Source organism: Dasypus novemcinctus, chromosome 4, assembly GCF_030445035.2.
Source record: "Dasypus novemcinctus isolate mDasNov1 chromosome 4, mDasNov1.1.hap2, whole genome shotgun sequence".
Classification (NCBI taxonomy): domain Eukaryota; kingdom Metazoa; phylum Chordata; class Mammalia; order Cingulata; family Dasypodidae; genus Dasypus; species Dasypus novemcinctus.
The window spans coordinates 30,823,343-30,842,158 of record NC_080676.1 but is presented as its reverse complement, the minus strand read 5'-3'; the positions used below and the strand labels follow the sequence as shown (position 1 = coordinate 30,842,158).

Genomic DNA, 18,816 nt, shown 5'->3' with positions numbered 1-18,816 from the left:
ACCAAGAACATGAAAAGACAACCTACAGAATGGAAGAAAATATTTGCTGATCCTATTTTGAAAAGGGATTTTTACCTAATATATATAAGGAATTCTTACATCTCAACAATAAATTGTAAAACTTATTATTAAAATGAGCAAAGAATTTGAATAGTTGTCCAAAGAAGACATACAGTGATGTCACTAAGCACATGAAAAAACCAACATCATCATTCATTAGAAAAATGCAAATCAAAAACCACAATGACTTTGAACAGTTGTAACAAAGGTACCACACACATCCAAAAATAAAACCCATAATGAAATACCACTTCTTAACCCACTAGGGTGCTATAATCAAAAAAAATAGTAACAAATGTTGGTGAGGATGTGGAGAAAGTGGAACCCTCTTACATAGCTAATGAGAATGAAAAATCATGCAACTGCTTTGGAATACTGTTTGACAGTTCTTCAAAAACTTAATGTTACTGTATGACCCAACAATTCCACTTGTAATTATAAAACACAGAGAATTGAAAGTACGTGTTCACACAAATGTTGTGCGTGAATGTTCATAGCAGTGTTATCCACAGTAGCCAAAAGTGGAAACAATCCAAATGTCCATGAACTGTTGAATGGATAAATAAAATGTAACATGTCAATACAATGGTATATTCCTTGGCCATAAAAAGAAATGAAGTACTAGCATATGCTATTATAATATAGATGAACCTAGAAAACATTACGCTAAGTAAAAAAAGCCAGGCACATTAGGCAACATATTGTTTGATTCCATTTACATGAAATGTCCAGAATTGCAAATCCATACAGTCACAAAATAGATTAGTAGTTGCCAGGGGTCTGAAGGTGAGGGAATGAGGGAGTGACTGCTAGTAGGTACAGAACTTTTGGATAGTGAAAATGTTCTGAAATTAGATACTGTTAATGGATACACAGCTTTGAATAGATTAAGAACTACTGAACTATATACTTAAAAAGGTGAATTTCATGTTTATATGCACTATATCTCAATGTTTTAAAGAACTTGGCCATCTGTCTTGTAGAAGGAAAAAAATTTAACTTGACAGGAAATGACCTAATGCAACTATAGAAAAGGAATCTAGAAATACTAATTCAGCATTCATTTATCCATATATACACATTAATACTGAATCTAAAAGTACTGTGTTTTGTCAGCACCCAGAAGTTTTTTGGTTCACTGACCCAACTGGTAGCCAGTAATGAGTTAGGATGCTAACAGAAAAGGTTCCTTTTTTTTTTTTAATGTATACTTTTTTTTTTCGGATTTTTTTTTTTTAAGATATATAGATCACAAAAAATGTTACATTAAAGAATATAAGAGATTCTCATATACCCCACACCACCACCCACTCCTCCCACAGGGTTCTCTTGATTGAATAGCCAAATGGGTCTTCCTTCCATCGCTACCAAATGAAAAATGATGAGGGTACAATCCTGTTTACAAAGTACGTGTTGGGAATATTTTGATGTGACACATTATCTGTAATGTATTTTAAATTGTTTAGAAGAGGAAAATGCCAGTATATTCAGATCGTTTTTGAAATTTATGAAAAATTTCTCTTGTCAGTTCCCACTGATCTCTGGAAATTTCCAGAGTCCCCAGACATTCTATTATATTCCTCTTGTTTGCTTCATGGCACTAAGTACTATCTAAAATTGTTTCTTTTGTTTATTGCCTCTGCTCCTACTATAATATATGTTCTGTAAGAGCTGGGGCTTATGTGTCTCCTTTTCACTGCTCTGTGTGAATGACACAAAATAAGTGTTCAAAAAAGATGAATTGGGTGAGTGAGTGGATGCATTTTATCTTACTTAAGCTGCGGAACATGCCTATTTGATGAGGAGTATTTAAAACAATAGCATTTAATTAAATCTGTTTACATTTCAGACGGCTGCACTTCGAGCTGTAGGCAATATTGTTACTGGAACTGATGAACAAACACAAGTAGTTTTGAACTGTGATGCTCTTTCACACTTCCCTGCACTTCTTACACATCCCAAAGAAAAAATTAATAAAGTAAGTATTTATGACTATTTCAAAAACAGCTTATCAAATATCTGCAATTTTCATTTGTAAAATAAGGGTCTCAGAACTATCCATAATATTGTTAATATAAACTGTCATCTAGGCTTTAAAGAAGCTAATATATTTCACCATTTATAATGTGGATTAATACATTATTTTCTACATACAAACAAACCAGTTGTAAAATGCTGACTTGGCTCTATTGGAAATGATGAAATAGAGATAATTGGGTGTTGAGTGTTGTATGATTTGAAATTATTAATATTTGTTATGTAATTAGTATAAGTTTAAAATTTTCTGTAATTGTGTGTGTGTGTCTGTGTGTGTGTGTACATGTGGAGGCTATGGAAAGGGGGCACTGACAGGTGATGCTGATATTGGAGTGCATCTGAGGCTGTTGTAGAAATACATGGGTGTTGATTACAACATAGCCTGTGATTATAACCCAAGAACAGCTCACCTAACAAGCCTAGCACCCTAAAATCTCTAACAGGTTCACTAAACCTGGTCCTGTGATCTGATCCAGAAGAGCCTAGTCTATACTAGCTAATACTAATATTTTTTGGATTATTATTAATACTAATAAAATTTGATTATTTTAAAAATGGAGGCAATCTTTTTCCTTTAGTAAATCAGTAAATTTATTAATTTTGGTAAATTATATTACAATAAGGTATTGGATAAATACTTTCTTTCATGCTAACTGCTTTCAGTATGTATGTATTATCTTTGAAAGTTGCAAAACACTTGGGACCATCATCTTGGCAAAAGTGGCATAGTTGTCACCATGAGGGGTAGCATAGAAAGATGATTAGGGAAGACCAGTAAAGCATTCAAACATCTGGTTCCACTTTAGCTCTTCAGAGAAGCGGTGCAGCGTGTTCTTATTATAAACAAAAACAATAAAACAACCCACCATTTCATTTTTCATGTCTCCATTATAATGGATAATTAAGATTTTTTTTTGGCTAGTACTCTTGATCAGAATAAAGAATAAAGCACATTATTGAGGGGGATAGGGGCTAGATCTCATTTACAACAGTCTTACAGGATTAGTATTTATATTACAGCTCATCACTTTAGTATTTGCTCAGCCAAGTTTCTTTTGTGTAATGGTCAGTGTTTGGAAACATTGCTTTAATTCTTTAGAAGAGCTAGTTCTTTGTGATTTGGATTAAGGCTTTTAGCAATTCGTACAAATGAAATACGGAAAGGGGTTAGAAGAAGTGAGATTCATTTTAAAAATTTTATGAAATACATTCCACAATAGTTATTTAGACTATAGTTAATATAGTTTCTCTGAGTTCAAATGCACATGTTATTTTTTAGTGAAAAATATTAAAGGGGTCTTGTTCTACAGGAAGCAGTGTGGTTCCTCTCTAACATCACTGCAGGAAATCAGCAACAGGTTCAGGCTGTAATTGATGCCAACCTTGTACCAATGATAATACACCTTTTGGATAAGGTAAGAATATCATCCTGTACATATTTGAGTAAGTGAAAAGAAATTTAAATCTAATAAATTATGTGACTATATACCTTCTGTTCATTTAACGAGGACCTATACAGTGTTACAAATATTGCAGTAGTGACCCATATTCTAGATTCTGACTGTGAATTTGCTTATTCTTATTATTTCAAATCAGTGAGATTATACAATATGTGTCCTTTTGGTATCTGGCTTATTTCGTAGCATGGTATCTTCAGGGTTCATCCATGTTGTTGCATCAATCAGGACTTCATATTTATGGCTGCATGGTACTTGATTGTATGTGTATCACATTTTGTTTGTCCATTCATGAGTTGATGGACACTTGGGTTTTTTCCATCTTTTGGCAATTATGGATAATGTCAATTGGCTCTTTTTATAAACCAAAATAAATGTATTCTGAGAAAAAACTTATCAAAAAAAAAACTTTTGAAACCAGCAGTTTTTTTATTAAACTTAATAGATCACAAAGAACATTACATTAAAAACATAAAAAAACATGAAAAACATAAGTTCCCATATACCCCACTCCCCACTGAAACCAAGTTTTTATGTACAAGAAACATTTCCTTTAGAAAACTCCTGAATCTTCTTCTGTCTAGTACTTTTATTAAAATTGCCTTTATTTTGGGATTTATTAGAAATTCAGTATTATTTCTACTACTAATAAATGCTTAAGTAATGTTTTAAGCACTTTACATATATTATCTCACTTAATATTATAACCTTATTAGATATTAGGTATTAATTTATCCCATTTTACAAATGAAGAAACTATGATATAGAAAAGTAAATTGGCCAAGATGAAATAGCTAGTAAGTTTGCTAGTAACTGTATACTGTATCATCTTTCATACTCCTATTAGCATTTGATAAGAGGCAGTTTACAATGTCACAGTCAACATATAAGGGTTTTATTTGTTTTTTGTTTGAAGGAGGTACTGGGAATTGAACCCAGGAGCTCGTGTGGGAGGCAGGCACTCAACCACAGAGCTATATCCGCTCCCATAAGGATTTTTTCTGAATACTGATCTGTAAAAAAGATGAACATCTTTCTGTGTGTCTTTTATTTTTCCATGCTTCCTATAGACTGATAGTAGAAGCTAGTTTCCTATAAAATGGGTGACTAGGTTCAGTTGTTTACTTACTAATAATTCACATCAGGAAGCACATACTCTCTGTCTTCCATGTGATGATAAGATTGATGAGTGAGTTCAGGTGTTACCAGTCCAGTCCAGCTGATTATTATAAAGTTATATTCATCAGTCTTTCACTTAAAAATAGAGTTTAGCAGCCATTGATGGTCATTGCCTGGATCCCTTATTTCTTTAGAGAAGTTGGGAGGATGGTGGCTTTCTGATTGTCATTCTTTATGTTATAGCCATGATTCTTCAATAAAGAGCTTTTTCTAATCATAGTTCATGTAGGAAAGGCAGGATAAATGCTTGATTCTTTGTTATTAATCAAATTTTAGAATGCCGTGGTTCCCTAACAGCCTCAAAAGGTGACCAGGGTGGGTTTTTTAAGTCTCATTAGGAAATTAGGGATTTTTATATATATATATATATATATATATTTCAATCCATTATATTTGTTACCCTTTGACACTGAAATCATCCCTAGCCATTGGGAACCTGTGTCTTCTTGATACCATCCAAGTAATTTTTGAAAGTTTCCTACCATTTCTATATGACGTGAAGTCCGAGACCTGTCGTGTTATTTTCCGACCCAGAGTAGGAATTATTCATTTATTCACGGTATTTCCTGGCTCCTTTTTGTATTTAAGGATCCTAGTCCAGGCACTAAGGATGATCATTGCTCTAAGGTTGCCACTGTTTCTGGGCCTGAGTGAAGAGAACTAGGTAATATGTATTTTTTTAGAAAGCGAAAAATAAACCATATAAGAATTTATAAGAAATGAATCTTGAATGAAAGGAAGCTGTCAAAGATTCCTGTGTATTTAAGATACTAAGGTTTTTATTTTCTTTTCTTTGAGTTTATATTTGTGTCTCTTATACCAAAAATCCTCCTAAAACATGAACATAATGACTTACTTTCCTTGATATTTTGATATACATATATATGTTTGTGTGTGTCTATAAAATCAGATTCAGACCACCACTGCTACTAACAACATGACTACTAGATGGAGTTTTTAAGATTTCTTTGAGGGTATTTTTGTGTATAGAATTGATTCCACCAGTAACATACCTAAAAATATGTGTCACTTGAAATAATTCTTCTATGTGAGATTATGCCACTAACTTGATACACAGTTTCCAATGTTTTGCTATTAAATAGTACTTGGAAGAATAATTTGTACATAGGTTTTTTTCCCATGTTTTTGCCAGGTTATATTTAGATTACAGTATCAAAGGACAAACATATATGTAGATTTCTTAGGTCTCCCGGACTAATATTTGAATATTATTTAAATCCATAGATTTGAATTTTAGTTGTTTTTACTTTTGGGCAATTATGTTGCTACTATGACCATATATAGAAAAATATATAATATTACTTTGTTTTAAATTTCTATCTTGGTAAGTTCTCAAAGGTCCAATTACTATATATGATTTTTTATGATTTTTGAGTATATTTTGCCAGTTTATATTTGAAAAACAATGAATAAGGGTTACATTTTTGTCATAGTCTCATTAATGTTGGGTATTATCATTTTTTAATCTTTGAAAAAAGTTTAAAAGGTACTTTTTTTTAACCTACCATTTCTTTGGTTATATAAAAATGGTTTGAGTAAAAACGATGACTTATGTATGCATATAAAAGGCCAGAAGGAAACCCTGGGGAACTGAGCAATAGAAAAATAATTTCAGGAAGCTTTTCTTTCCACTGTAGTCCATATTGCAATATGAAGCCTTTTGTTTTGCTTTTACAGGGGGATTTTGGCACTCAAAAGGAAGCTGCCTGGGCCATAAGTAACTTAACAATTAGTGGAAGGAAAGATCAAGTAAGTTGAGCTTTTCTTAGTTTCTAAATTTCGTATTGTCAGGGTTGGTTTTTTGTTTTGTTTTTTTAACACTATTAAGAAAGAATAGCACTGAGGTTAATATAGCATAATGAAACTGCGTCACAGGTTCTCCTAACACATGAGCAACAAAATGGCAAAAAAAAATTGTCACCAGCAGCAAACCCAAACAAGGAACTGAACTTAGCCAAACAGCTGGGACTAGGGTGAGAAATGCAAGGCGTGGTGGGTATAAATTTTAAATAGGCACTCATTCTCAGGATTGTGCAGGTGTGACAGAGCTTAGCTCTGTGCCAGCTGGCAAAGAAAAAATGTTTTAAGGAGTCTGAACCTCTTTAACAGAGCGGGTAAGGAGGTGAATTTGGATCTGAGACAATATATGGAAAAATAATGAAATATGAGAATGATAGAAAATGTCATGAAAATATTAGAATATCAAATTGAGAGGCAGGAATATCATAGTGTTAATTATCCTCAAATTTGATGGTGTTTCTATCTTTAGGTGGCTTACCTTATCCAACAAAATGTTATCCCACCTTTTTGCAACTTGCTGACTGTAAAAGATGCACAAGTTGTGCAAGTAGTACTCGATGGACTTAGTAATATATTAAAAATGGCTGAAGATGAGGCAGAAACCATAGCCAATCTTATAGAAGAATGTGGAGGTAAGTTAGCAATAAGCTATTTTTCCATATTTTAAAGGCCTTTTTCTTACTATTTTTTCTATTTAATGTAGCACTTCTGTATTTTTCTTAGATAATCAAGTCACAGAATAAAGTAAATAGTATATTCTAGATGTACAGTCCCACTCAGCTTTGCTTAGGTAACTGAATTGTTGCCATATATTGAACACTCTGTTAAAATATTAAGGAGATGGTAGTAAACGAGGCACAGTTCTTGCCTTCAAGGAATGTTAGTTTAAACATGGAGATAAATGTGAATTAACTCAGTGTGCTAATTACCATAATGGAAATGTACAACAAAATGGATTATTTAATCCATCCTGGAAGAAGCAGGAACTAATACCTGAGCTAATAATGAGAGATGACTAAGAATAAAGTATAAAGGGATGGAAGGTATTCTGGACAGAGGTAAACCATGAACAAAGTGAGAAATATTCAGCAAATTATAAGTAGTTCTGTATTGCCGAATTACAAAGTAGGGATAGAATCTACCACAAGATGAGCCTGGAGAAGTAGGCAATAACCAGTCCCTTGCAAAATCTTAGGAACTTTGTAACAGAGTACATACTTTATTCTGTAGGGCAGTAGTTTCCAAATCTTGGTGTGTATCAGAACTACCTGGAATGGAAACAACATGTATTAGCTTTCAACTCCTAGTATATAGACAGAAAATGGTAGACTCAAATGTAGCTGTGAAACAGAATGTAAATCTTACCAATTTTTTTTTAATCCCTCCCCCTCCCTTTGCGGCTTTTTTGCGTGCTGTCTGCTCTGTTTGTCTATTCGCTGTGCGTTCTTCTGTGTCTGTATTTTTTTTTAATTTCCCCTCCCGCCCTTGTAGTTTGCTTACTGTCTGCTGTCTGTGTCCGTTCGCTGCACGCTCTTCTATATTTTTGCTTGTCTCCCTTTTTGTTGTGGCATCTTGCTGAGTTGGCTCTCTGCGCGCGGGCCAGCGGCTCTCTGCAGCGTGCGGACAAGCCTGACTTCACAAGGAGGCCCCGGAACGCGAACCCAGGGCCTCCCATATGGTAGATGGGAGCCCAACTGATTAAGCCACAGCCACTTCCCAATCTTAACCAATTTTGATAAACATAAAAGTAAAGGTATTTGTGACAGATTGAGAGGTGAATAAAAAGAAAAGTAACAGTAAGAGAAGGAGAACCAGATCTTCAACTTATGTAGTGGGGGAGTCAAGAGGCTTATAAACTAATTAATAAGAAATAGCTTATATTTAAAGTTGCTGGGGTGATGGATGACTAGAAGAACAAAAAACACTTTGTAACTATGAAGTTAGGAACAAAAAGTGGGTATAGTTAAAAACTTTGTACAGCCCCAGTCAAGATGGTGGAGTGAGAAGCTTCAGAGCTCTGTCCCCCACAGAAGCTTTGAACAACCAACAAGAACTGGCAGGGGGAAGGGGAAAAAAAGGTGGCAGAAACATCTTTCACAAAGCTCCAGAAAACAGTTGAAGAACTGCTGCACATTAACAGGGTGGGCACTGAATCAAAAAAAAGGGCTGTTTAAAAGTGGTAAGTGTCCCTGCTGGCCCCTTCTCCACCCCTTACCTGCTTGATGCAGTGCTGACCCACGCTCCTAGTGCAGATCCCTGATCCCAGTTAGAAAGAGCAGAATAACCCTTGTGTACATACTAGGAGTAAGTATGTCTGGCCCAGTAAGTCCGGTGGTGGCGTGAGGGACTTGCTATCCCAGAACTTGCCGTGCGTGGTAGAAAGCAATTTAGGGAATTCTACAGAATGTTATGGGAGAATGATCAAGTCATGCTTCCTGGGATAAGGGATTCTGACTGTAGGACTTAGAGTGCAGTGCTCGAGACACCTAGGAAACTGTTTCCTAGGGAGGAGAGGACATTCAGAATCATGTAAATGGGAATTCCTAGGGCAGGGGCTTACACAGAAAAGATCTGGGAGGCTATTATGTTTTGACCTGTAACTAGTATCTAAACTCATCAAGAGGGAAAGCCCTGAAGGAGAGCATTTTACTATGCAAACACCAGGAAGGATGTTTTCTTTTTCTTTTTTTTTTTTTAAACTAGCTCCTGGCATTCAAGGAAAGCTGTCTTAACACTAGCTGTACGCAAGTTTAAGGAACAGATGCCTCAGAGACTAAATTCCAACGATAACAATTTAAAATACCAAAATGTCTAGGTTTCAACACAAGGTTTAAAAACATGCACAATGGCCAAGGCAAAGAGGAAAAATAAAGCTTTAGAAGCCATTAATAAACTCCCAACTATTTGATTATATCAAATGCAATTGATTGCACACTTTGGATGAACTGTATGCTTTAATATGTATCAATAAAATTGATTTGTTTAAAAAAAGAAAAACCATTAATGAGTAGGACCAGACCTGGGACATAACATTTTTTTGAGAGTCCTAAATATGCTCAGAGAGCTAAAGGAAAATATAGAAAAAGTACTAAAGAAAGTCAGGAAAATGATAGAGAAACATATAGGTAATATAGAGATGGAAATTATGAAAAGATATCAAAGACAGAAGAAAACTGAAGACCACAGTAACAGAAACAAAAAAGATCCCCAGAGTGGCTCAGTAGCAGATGGGAGCTGACAGAAGAAAGAATCAGAGAACTAGAAAATAAGACAATTGAATCATGCAGTCTGAGGACCAGGAGAAGAAAGAATGAACCAAGTGAATAGAGCCGGAGGAACCAGTAGGCCACTGTCAAGCATACCAGTTATATGCATTGTGAGAGTCACAGATAGAGAAGAAAATGAGAGAGACAATATTTAAGGAAATAATAGTTGAAAACTTGCCAAATTGAATGAAAGACATGAATATTTACTTCCAGGATGCTCAACAAACTCCAAACTGTATAACTCAAAAGTCCTCAAAGCAAAACATTGCCAACCAGGAATTCAGATTTTTTTTTCTTTATTAAAAGGAGCTTTAGATTACATACATGTTACACTGAAAATATAGGCTATTCCCATATATCCCATCCCATCCCCTCCTACACTTTACCCCATTAATGACATCTTTCATTAGTGTGGTATATTTGTTACAATTGATGAAAACATTGAAGCATTACTACTAACCATGGTCTGTAGTTTATAGTTTGCAGATTGCACCACACAGTTTTGCAGGTTTTGACAAAATGTATAGCGACTTGTATCCATCATTGTGATATCATGCAGAACAATTCTAGAGTCCCCAAAATTCCCTATATTACACCTATTCTTCCCTCTGCCTCCCCTCAGAACTGCTAATAACCACTGTCTTTATATCAGTTACAAGTTCTTTCATTATGAGAATAATAATACTACTTTAGTCCATAGTTACATTCCCCCCTTACCTTTGTTCCTCAGTCTTGAGGATTTTGGGATGGTGATGCCTACTCTGTTTCTGATTGAGAAGGGGCTTAGATCCCATGGAGCAGATGCATGGAACTGTCTTGCTTGTAGTTGTAGATTCTTTCTGTTTTCGGGGGATGGGTGTTGTCCATCATAAACCTTTAGTTCACTGTCCTGGGTGAACCCAGTGAACTAGAGAGTAGGTGTTGGCTGAAACTCTCCTGAGATTCAGGGCTCAATCAGCGTATAAACACATTGATGATTTAACTCTCTGGGACATATATTAAATGGGTATACAAGAATTGTATATCTGGCAAAACTGTCTTTCAAAAATGAGGGAGAGATGAAGACACTCCCAGATAAGTAAAACCTGAGGGAGTTTTCAACACTAAACTGACTCCACAAGAGTCACTTTTTAAAGAGAGTTCTGAAGATTGAAGGGAAAGGACAATAGATAACAGATGGAAAATGCAAAGAAGTATCTCCAGTGAGGGTAGCAAAATGGGTAAATATAAATGCTAATATCATTGTATTTTTGGTTTGGAACGCCACATTTTACTTCCTACAGAATCTAAAAGGCAAATACATTAAATATAATGACAAATCAGTGGTTTTGAACTCATGTATAAGTACGTAATTTGTGAGAAAAACTACATAAAGGTGGAAGGATGGAGGGGTTATAGGAACATAGTTTGTCTATACTGTTGAAGTTAAGTTGGTATCAAAGCAAATTGTTAAAGATTTAGGATGTTAAATTTAAGCCCCATAGTAACTACAAAGAAAATAATAGCAAATATGCAAGCTTATAGAGACAGAAATTAAAATATAGGTAACCAGGGGAGAGGCGGGAGGGGCAATAGAGAGTTAAAGCAAAATGAGTGTAGGGGTGAAGGAAAAGTTCTAGTAATGGGTAGTGGTGAGGGTACTGCAACATTGCAAAGTTTTTGGGGTGAAGGAAATGTCCTAGTAATGGGTAGTGGTGAGGGTACTGCAACATTGTGAATGTGATTAATCTTATTGACTTGTATGCTTGGAGGGGTTGGGATGGGAAGATTTATGTTCTGTATGTTTACACATTAACAAGAAGAAAGAAACTTGAGATAATAGTAATTAAGTGTTGATACCCCATGATACTGGATGGGGTCTAAGAATAGGGGAGAAAAGGTTCAATGGGGCATTATTGGTACATAAGAGAAAATTGGAATATAAAATGTAAACTTCTTATCAATGTGAAGTTTTTTTGAACATGATAGCTACACTTAAGGTGATTTCATAAAATACTTTATTAAAATCAAAGTACAGGTTCTTGAGCATTGCCTGCCTCACTGGAGGTCAGGGCCCAGGAATCTGCATTTTATAAGCAAGGTAGATTCTGCTGTGGGGTATGATAAGCCATTGGAGGATATTACCTAGGGGTTTTATGTGTTCAGATGGAGCATGGATATCGGGAATGGGACCATTAGTGACAGGAAACAGGGTGACCTATTAAAATAGGAAAATATACTGTAGATAGGCCACAGTAAACAAAGGCTATAATAATAGAGATGAAGGGGAAATGACAATATTCAAGAAATAGAGGGAAGCGGATGTGACTCAGACGACTGAGCTCCTGCCTACCACATAGGCGGTCCGGGTTCAGTTCCTGGTGCCTCCTAAAGAAGACATTGAGCTGGTGTGATGGGCATACGCAGCAAGCTGACACAAGAAGATGACTCACCGAGATAATGTAACCAAGAGATACAGCGAGGAAATAATGAGAAACACAACAAAGCAGGGAGTGGAGGTGGCTCAGGTGGTTAGGCACCTAACTCCCACATGGGAGGTCCCAGGTTTGGTTTCTGGTGCTTCCTAAAAAGAGAAGTCCAGCACACAACAGACAGACACAGCAGAAGCAAAAACAATGAGAGGGTGGGGAGAAATAAATATTTTTTAAAAATAAGGATAGACAGATTTTTGAGAGTTGATTATGGTGTATTGAGGAAAGGGGGAACTCAGTCCTCTCAGATTTCATACTGTTGTTGATTATCATGGTGAGAGAACCATTTAAATAAGGGAAAGGCAACGAATTATATTTTGGACAGTTTGAATTTTATATAACTGTGAAATGTCTTGATGGAATTATCATGCAGGCATTTGAATTTTATGGGGTCAGAAGCTCAGAAAAGAGATACAGCTATAGGTTTGGAAGTCATCAGTTTATATAAACTAGTGTTGTTGTTTTTAATGGAAGGGTCACAAAGAGGAGCTGGTAAGGAAATGAGAATGGAAGGGGAATGAGCCGAAGACAGCTCCTTCCATTTAAGGAATAGATAGAGGAAGAAGATTCAGAAGGACCAATATCACTTTATTTCAAAGGCTTTAAAATTAATTGTTACTCCATGTAAAGCAAAACAAGTTCCAGTTTGCCTTGTCAACAAGTGTATATATTCTTTTTAATGTTTTGACTTATGACTTAATAAATTGAATTTTTATAGGGAAAATTCCCTTTTCCCCTGAAAGATTGGTTCATTTTGAACAGTTTCCTGTGTACTTAACAAATGTCTTGTTTATTCATCACTAGTCATTGAAGAAAAAAAATTTTTCCCCTATATCCTCACCAGAAAAACTTGACAGTTGCTAAAAAGTAGAATTAGAGGAAGGAAAATTACCTGTAGTCTTGTTGCCCACAGCATATTTTCGTACTTTCCTAGTCTTTTTATCCTGTATGGTTGTAATTAAATATATAGGGAGAATTTTATAATATGCTTCTTTTACTTTAAACAAATAAAGGTAATTTTAGGGAGCAGGTGTGGCTCAAGTCGTTGGGCTCCCTCCTTCCACATGGGAGGTCCCAGGTTCAGTTTCCAGTGTCTTCTGAGAGAGAAAAAAAAAATGAACAAGCAAAACAAACGAGAAAACCAACTCAGGGAAGCTGATGTGGCGCTGTGGTTGAGCACTGACTTCCCACATACGAGGTCCCAGTTCATTCCCTGTCCCCCAGTACCTCAAAAAAAAAGCTATTTTACTTTTTACTCATTATTCCCTTAAAAAATTGATTATAATAATATTCTGATGAAAAGATAGATGTCCCATTGCTTACTGAAACATTTACATACGTTAGACCTTTAGGTTGTTCATTTTGAAAGATATTCTATATCTTTGTGCATAAGACCTTTTTATAATAATTTAAGAATCACCTTTAGGATAGATTCCCAAAAATTGGATAATGTGGTCACAAGATTACTGAAACTTTCTGTTTTTCAAATATTACTTTTGTTTGACTTCATAAAATTTCTTGCAGGACTGGAGAAAATTGAACAACTTCAAAATCATGAAAATGAAGACATCTACAAATTGGCCTATGAGATCATTGATCAGTTCTTCTCTTCAGATGATGTATTTAATATTTTTTTCTTAGTTTTATTTATAAAACATAAGACTGGATGAAAAAATATAGTATACCAAAACATGTGTATATTTATTTTTTCTGAATGAAATTAAAATAGCTATGTGAACATAATGTCACTTTCCTTAGAATCAGATAAATATTTCAATGTTTTAAAATCCCTTCAGAACATTTACAAAGCTTAATAACAAAAAGATGAAAGACATTTTCCTTTTATTTTCACTTGATGTCTTTATATCTTATTTTTGTTAATAGCACAATATGTTTATAAACAGAACAGTGATAACTAGTATATTCTGTAATCTTTTATGATAATGTTCAAACACATTTACACTGTTATTTTTATTGAGTGACCAAAAACAAATAGGAGGATAATCAGTTAAAATGAAAATAAATCACCAAAAAAAGATAAAGCTCTAAACAGTGTAAGATATAGTATACTGAAATATCTTCATAGTGTCAATATATAATAGCTGAAATGATATATTAGCTTATGTTTAATATTGCCTCTTTGGAAAAGTAAACCAAAAATTAAGTGAATTGTTCCTTCACATTTTAAGAGTAGCTTTGATCTCATTTAAGTTTGATTTCTGTAAGTCCTAATTTGCAATTAAGTATACACAGGCCTTTATGATTTCTAGTACCTCAGCATGCAGTTCTTCGTTAGTTACTGTCTTACATTGTGAAAAGAATAATTCAGAGGATATGCATGGTTATAGGAACCTACACTGTTCCTATAATTGTGGTATTTCTAAAAAATAACCTTTAGATATAAAGTATATAGAGTATCCATGATTAGCAGCGCTGTTATTTTATTATTTGATGCCCAAACACCATATGTCTACAATTGCTGTTTAAAAGATGAGCCAAAGATTTCACTCTCCAAAAGTGGTAGCATTAATACTTTTTAATGTCATGAATTCTATCTACTTGTCAAATATAAGGGAAATTTTCATGAATACTCTCTGAGACCTATTTCCACTCCAATATATTGTTTTTATTTCATTCATTTGGAAGATAGCAGTCTTTCATATTTTGAGTTCCTTCTCATTTTGGCATCCCTTAAATTTATAAAAAGCCTTTATGGAGTGGTTCAGCTTTCTAGGGGAATAGTAGAACAATATTGGCACTCAGGAGCTCACTCATGCTTTTGTTAAGAGTAATGGGAATGTTGTTATAATACTATTTATATATACTTTTAAACTAATCACTTCCTTTTTCCCCTAGATTGATGAAGATCCTAGCCTTGTTCCAGAGGCAATACAAGGTGGAACATTTGGTTTCAATTCATCTGCCAATGTACCAACAGAAGGGTTCCAGTTTTAGAAAGATATTGTGGAAGTTAGGTCCAATGCAGCACTGAGATAAATATATATATACACGTATATATAAAAAGGTTTGATCCATCAAGCTTGGCTCATGGGATCTGCTGCTGCATTAAATCGGGAAAGAAAATGTGAAGATTTCATTTGGAATCACAGAAAATGCCCAAATGAAGTCAAGATGGCGAGTGGGTGCGAGTGAGAATGAGTGGCAAAATGTAACGAAAACTTCACATGAATGCTTATTTAGGTTGTTCAAAGTAAAAAGGGCTACAGGTCACAGATCTTCAGTGCCTGAGAAGGAACATTGACTTACTCTTTTATCAATTGAGGGGAAAGTGCAGTACTGTCATCAACAAGCCTTATAAGCATAAAAAGAGAATAGGCTGCCCATATAAGTCAAAGGAAAATGAGCCCAGGCCTTGCTATGAAGCAGTGTGTGAATGGACAGTGTTGAATGAATGCCTGGCTTAGCGATGTAGAGCCAGGTTCATCTTTCAAATCTAGGGCTCTTCACTCATGAAGCAGACTCCTAGTCCTGGAGTGACTGTGTACGAGAGTGTGGTTGTGGTGCTGTATGTGAACGCATGCAAGCTTGATTCACCTTCAGGGGGCTGATAACAAACCTAGTAAATCATCAAATTGAGATCATAAGTGTTAATGTACACTGGACATGAAAAAGACCGGTTTAGCAGCAGACATGGTTTACTCTGCAGCCCGTGTTTTCTATCCCCCCCTTTTGCCCCACCCTCCTCCTTTTATTTTTAGTCTTTATTTACTTTACCTAGTATGGCTTTTTAGTTGTTTCTCAAGTCAGAAAACTTTTCAGGAAGGTTTCCCTGTGCATTTGCACCAGATGAATGTTTGATGCTATGAAAAGCTTTCCATATCATCAAAACTAATTTGTGTAGATTTTTGCATGAAAAAAAAATCATAAATTTCCCTCACAATAGAATGTGTTGCAGTACACAAGTTACCATAATAGAATAAAACAGTAAATGTGCTTAAAAAGCCATCCTTTTCATTTTCAGAGATAACATAACGATCTTTGCATGAGGTAAATCTACAGCATAGTTCATTTTTAGATTTTGTTGAGTCCTGTAAAGAAGAAGAAAAAAGTTTCAGTTGTGATAGAATACCGTGCTGTGTTTAAATGTTACTTGTTTTCAAATTTTGTTTTCTATGAAAATGATATGGAAACTTCTAAAATGGAATTTGGTGCATATGTACTGCTGAATAAAGACCGATGAAGAGGTTTGAGTAGATGTACAAATCAAGTAATGGTTTGAACACCTTTAATAATATGCCTAATCTGTTCAATTGTTTTAGAATCTTTTTATCTTAGATATAGGCAGCCATGAACAATCTATTTTGAGCCACTTTAGGGAGAAAACTTTGTATTTTTAAACTTGCATAAAAGTTATGCAAGTGGTTTTTATAAATTGGAATAATACCTCAGTTTTGAGGTTGTGCACACTAAATTAAATGTGACATAAATTAATTTGTACAAAAGAAGAACTCTTTATAAGGTGGCTCATTGTAGGAAATCCTGTGCCTTCCCCTTTGAGCACAAGTGTTGCATGAACAACAGTTTGCTATAAGAAACATACCAGATTAGCCACCATTAGCATCTATATCTACTTTGTGTTTAAAAATCAACTGGTAATTCTGAACACTGTAGAATGGATAAAAATTATTTTGTGATCATAACTCTTTGTTGAACTAGAGTATTTTTGCAGCATTCCTTGTCATCAGAAACATGGTTAAAGTTTAAAACTAGAAGCAGCAGAAAACTAGCTTGTAAAATTTATCCAAGTAGAGTGCAGGCTAGGCTGTCTTGGGGAAATAAACATTAAACTTAAAGCAATGTTTTACATGGGGTGTGTGCGTGTGGTGTGTGGGCTTTTTATATTAATGAAAAGAGAATATAACTCAATGGCTTATGTAAACTTCTAGTGTTTTGTTACGCTTTTGACCTAGAACCAAAATGAGAAATTTCATAAGTTCTGGAGTTTCAGTATGACATTAATACTCTAACCCATGGAATATGTTTACTTAACACCAATTCATGCTTTTGCTTTCCCTTTCAAAACCCTCTCCCAGCAAAATGGACTAAAAGGGACAATTAGAGCTATATTTTAAGTATTACTGTAACTTCAATATATGACTCCAAACGATAGATGGCATTGTTTTTACAGAAGCTTAAGTTACCAGCAGGATCATAACCATATTTTGCATAATTGGTGTTTTTTAGTATAACAGTTGTCTGGTTCAAAATAAGTCAATGAGCTTATAGTAGGCCAAATTGTTTTATAGTTATCTTTATATAGCTAATAATTTTGGGCTATAGTAATATCTCTGAGTACAGGGGTGCTACCTAAATATCTAAATATTTTATTTCCACCTAAGGTCTCACAAGATACTGATTTTCTAATAGAATGTTAGAAAAAACTTTTCTAAATGTATGAAATCTTTTTCAGCCACCCACAGTTAACTGATTTAAACACAACATTCTCCTGTGATCTGGGAAACTATACACCTTTAACAGAGCATTATTTCTGGTGAGAAGGAGAAAATGGAGTAACTCTAATAAGCTAAATCTAAATAATCTTTTCATGAAATGCTATAAAATAATGTTAAAGGAACAGATGTGGCTCAAGCAGTTGAGCACCTGCCTCCCACATGGGACGTCCTGGGTTCGGTTTCTGGTGCCTCCTGAAAAACAAATCAAAAAACCAACTCAGGGAAGCCAGTTGTGCCTTGATGGTTGAGTGTTGGCTTCCTGCATGCAAGGTCCCAGGTTAAATCCCAGCCCCTGGCACTTCAAAAAATAATAATGATGTTATAGTAGAGGTGTGTTAATAGTCCTAGTTCAAAATATGTTTAAAGATACTTCCTTTCTAATTTTCATAGAGTTCAGTAATTGTGTGAATGATCGAATTAGTACTTTTCACATTGCTCTGGAATAAACCCAGAGTGCTCCAATAATTGAAGCTATATGATAATATTTAAATAATAGGCTTACCTCAATGACTACAGTTCATAGGTTGAAGGTTTTGTTTGTTTTGTTTAAAATTATAACTGCATTATAAAATGAGTGGGTTTATTGTAACAATGTAATTTGTGGGAGGGTCCTATTTAGATTCTTCATTGCCTCAATTACCCCAAGAAAAAAGTTGAAAAAATTAAGCTAAGTTTTGGCTTTAGAGACTCTAAAATAGGAGGGATGTGACAAATTGGCCATGAACTTAGTGGCTTCAAGCAATAACATGAAGTAATCACGGTTTCTGCATCGGGTCCAGGTACAGCTTAGCTAGGTCCTCTACTCAGGGTCTCCCAAGGCTGCAATCAAGTTATCAGCCTGAGCAGCAATCCCATATGAGGATCATGTGGCAGAATTTGTTTCCTTGCATCTATAAAATTAATGGCAGCTTGCTTCAAAACCATCAGAAGTATCCCATCTCAGGGAAGGCCCTAAACCCTCTTAGACCTTGCCTAATTTCGTCAGGCCCACCTTGAATAATCTCCCTTTTGATTAACACAGAGCCAAACTGATGAGGGACCTTAATTACTA

General features: G+C 35.0%; 1 protein-coding gene and 1 non-coding gene across 3 annotated transcripts in view; both read left to right on the top strand.

Moving 5' to 3' along the window:
• The window catches only part of KPNA4 (karyopherin subunit alpha 4), a 70,328-nt gene extending 53,212 nt beyond the window's left edge, over positions 1–17,116 (top strand). For both annotated transcript variants that reach the window (XM_058295214.1, XM_058295215.2), the window contains exons 12-17: positions 1,910–2,038; positions 3,408–3,512; positions 6,432–6,503; positions 7,024–7,186; positions 13,816–13,910; positions 15,148–17,116. In XM_058295214.1, coding sequence (XP_058151197.1) covers positions 1,910–2,038; positions 3,408–3,512; positions 6,432–6,503; positions 7,024–7,186; positions 13,816–13,910; positions 15,148–15,246 — 663 coding nt within the window. In that variant the 3' untranslated portion in view covers positions 15,247–17,116. The remainder of the gene's footprint in view (positions 1–1,909; positions 2,039–3,407; positions 3,513–6,431; positions 6,504–7,023; positions 7,187–13,815; positions 13,911–15,147) is intronic.
• Positions 2,251–2,573, top strand: LOC111765085 (small Cajal body-specific RNA 7). Its single transcript, XR_002797526.2, has one exon. It is a non-coding gene; the product is annotated as a small Cajal body-specific RNA 7 (non-coding RNA).
• Positions 17,117–18,816: the final 1,700 nt, after the last annotated feature.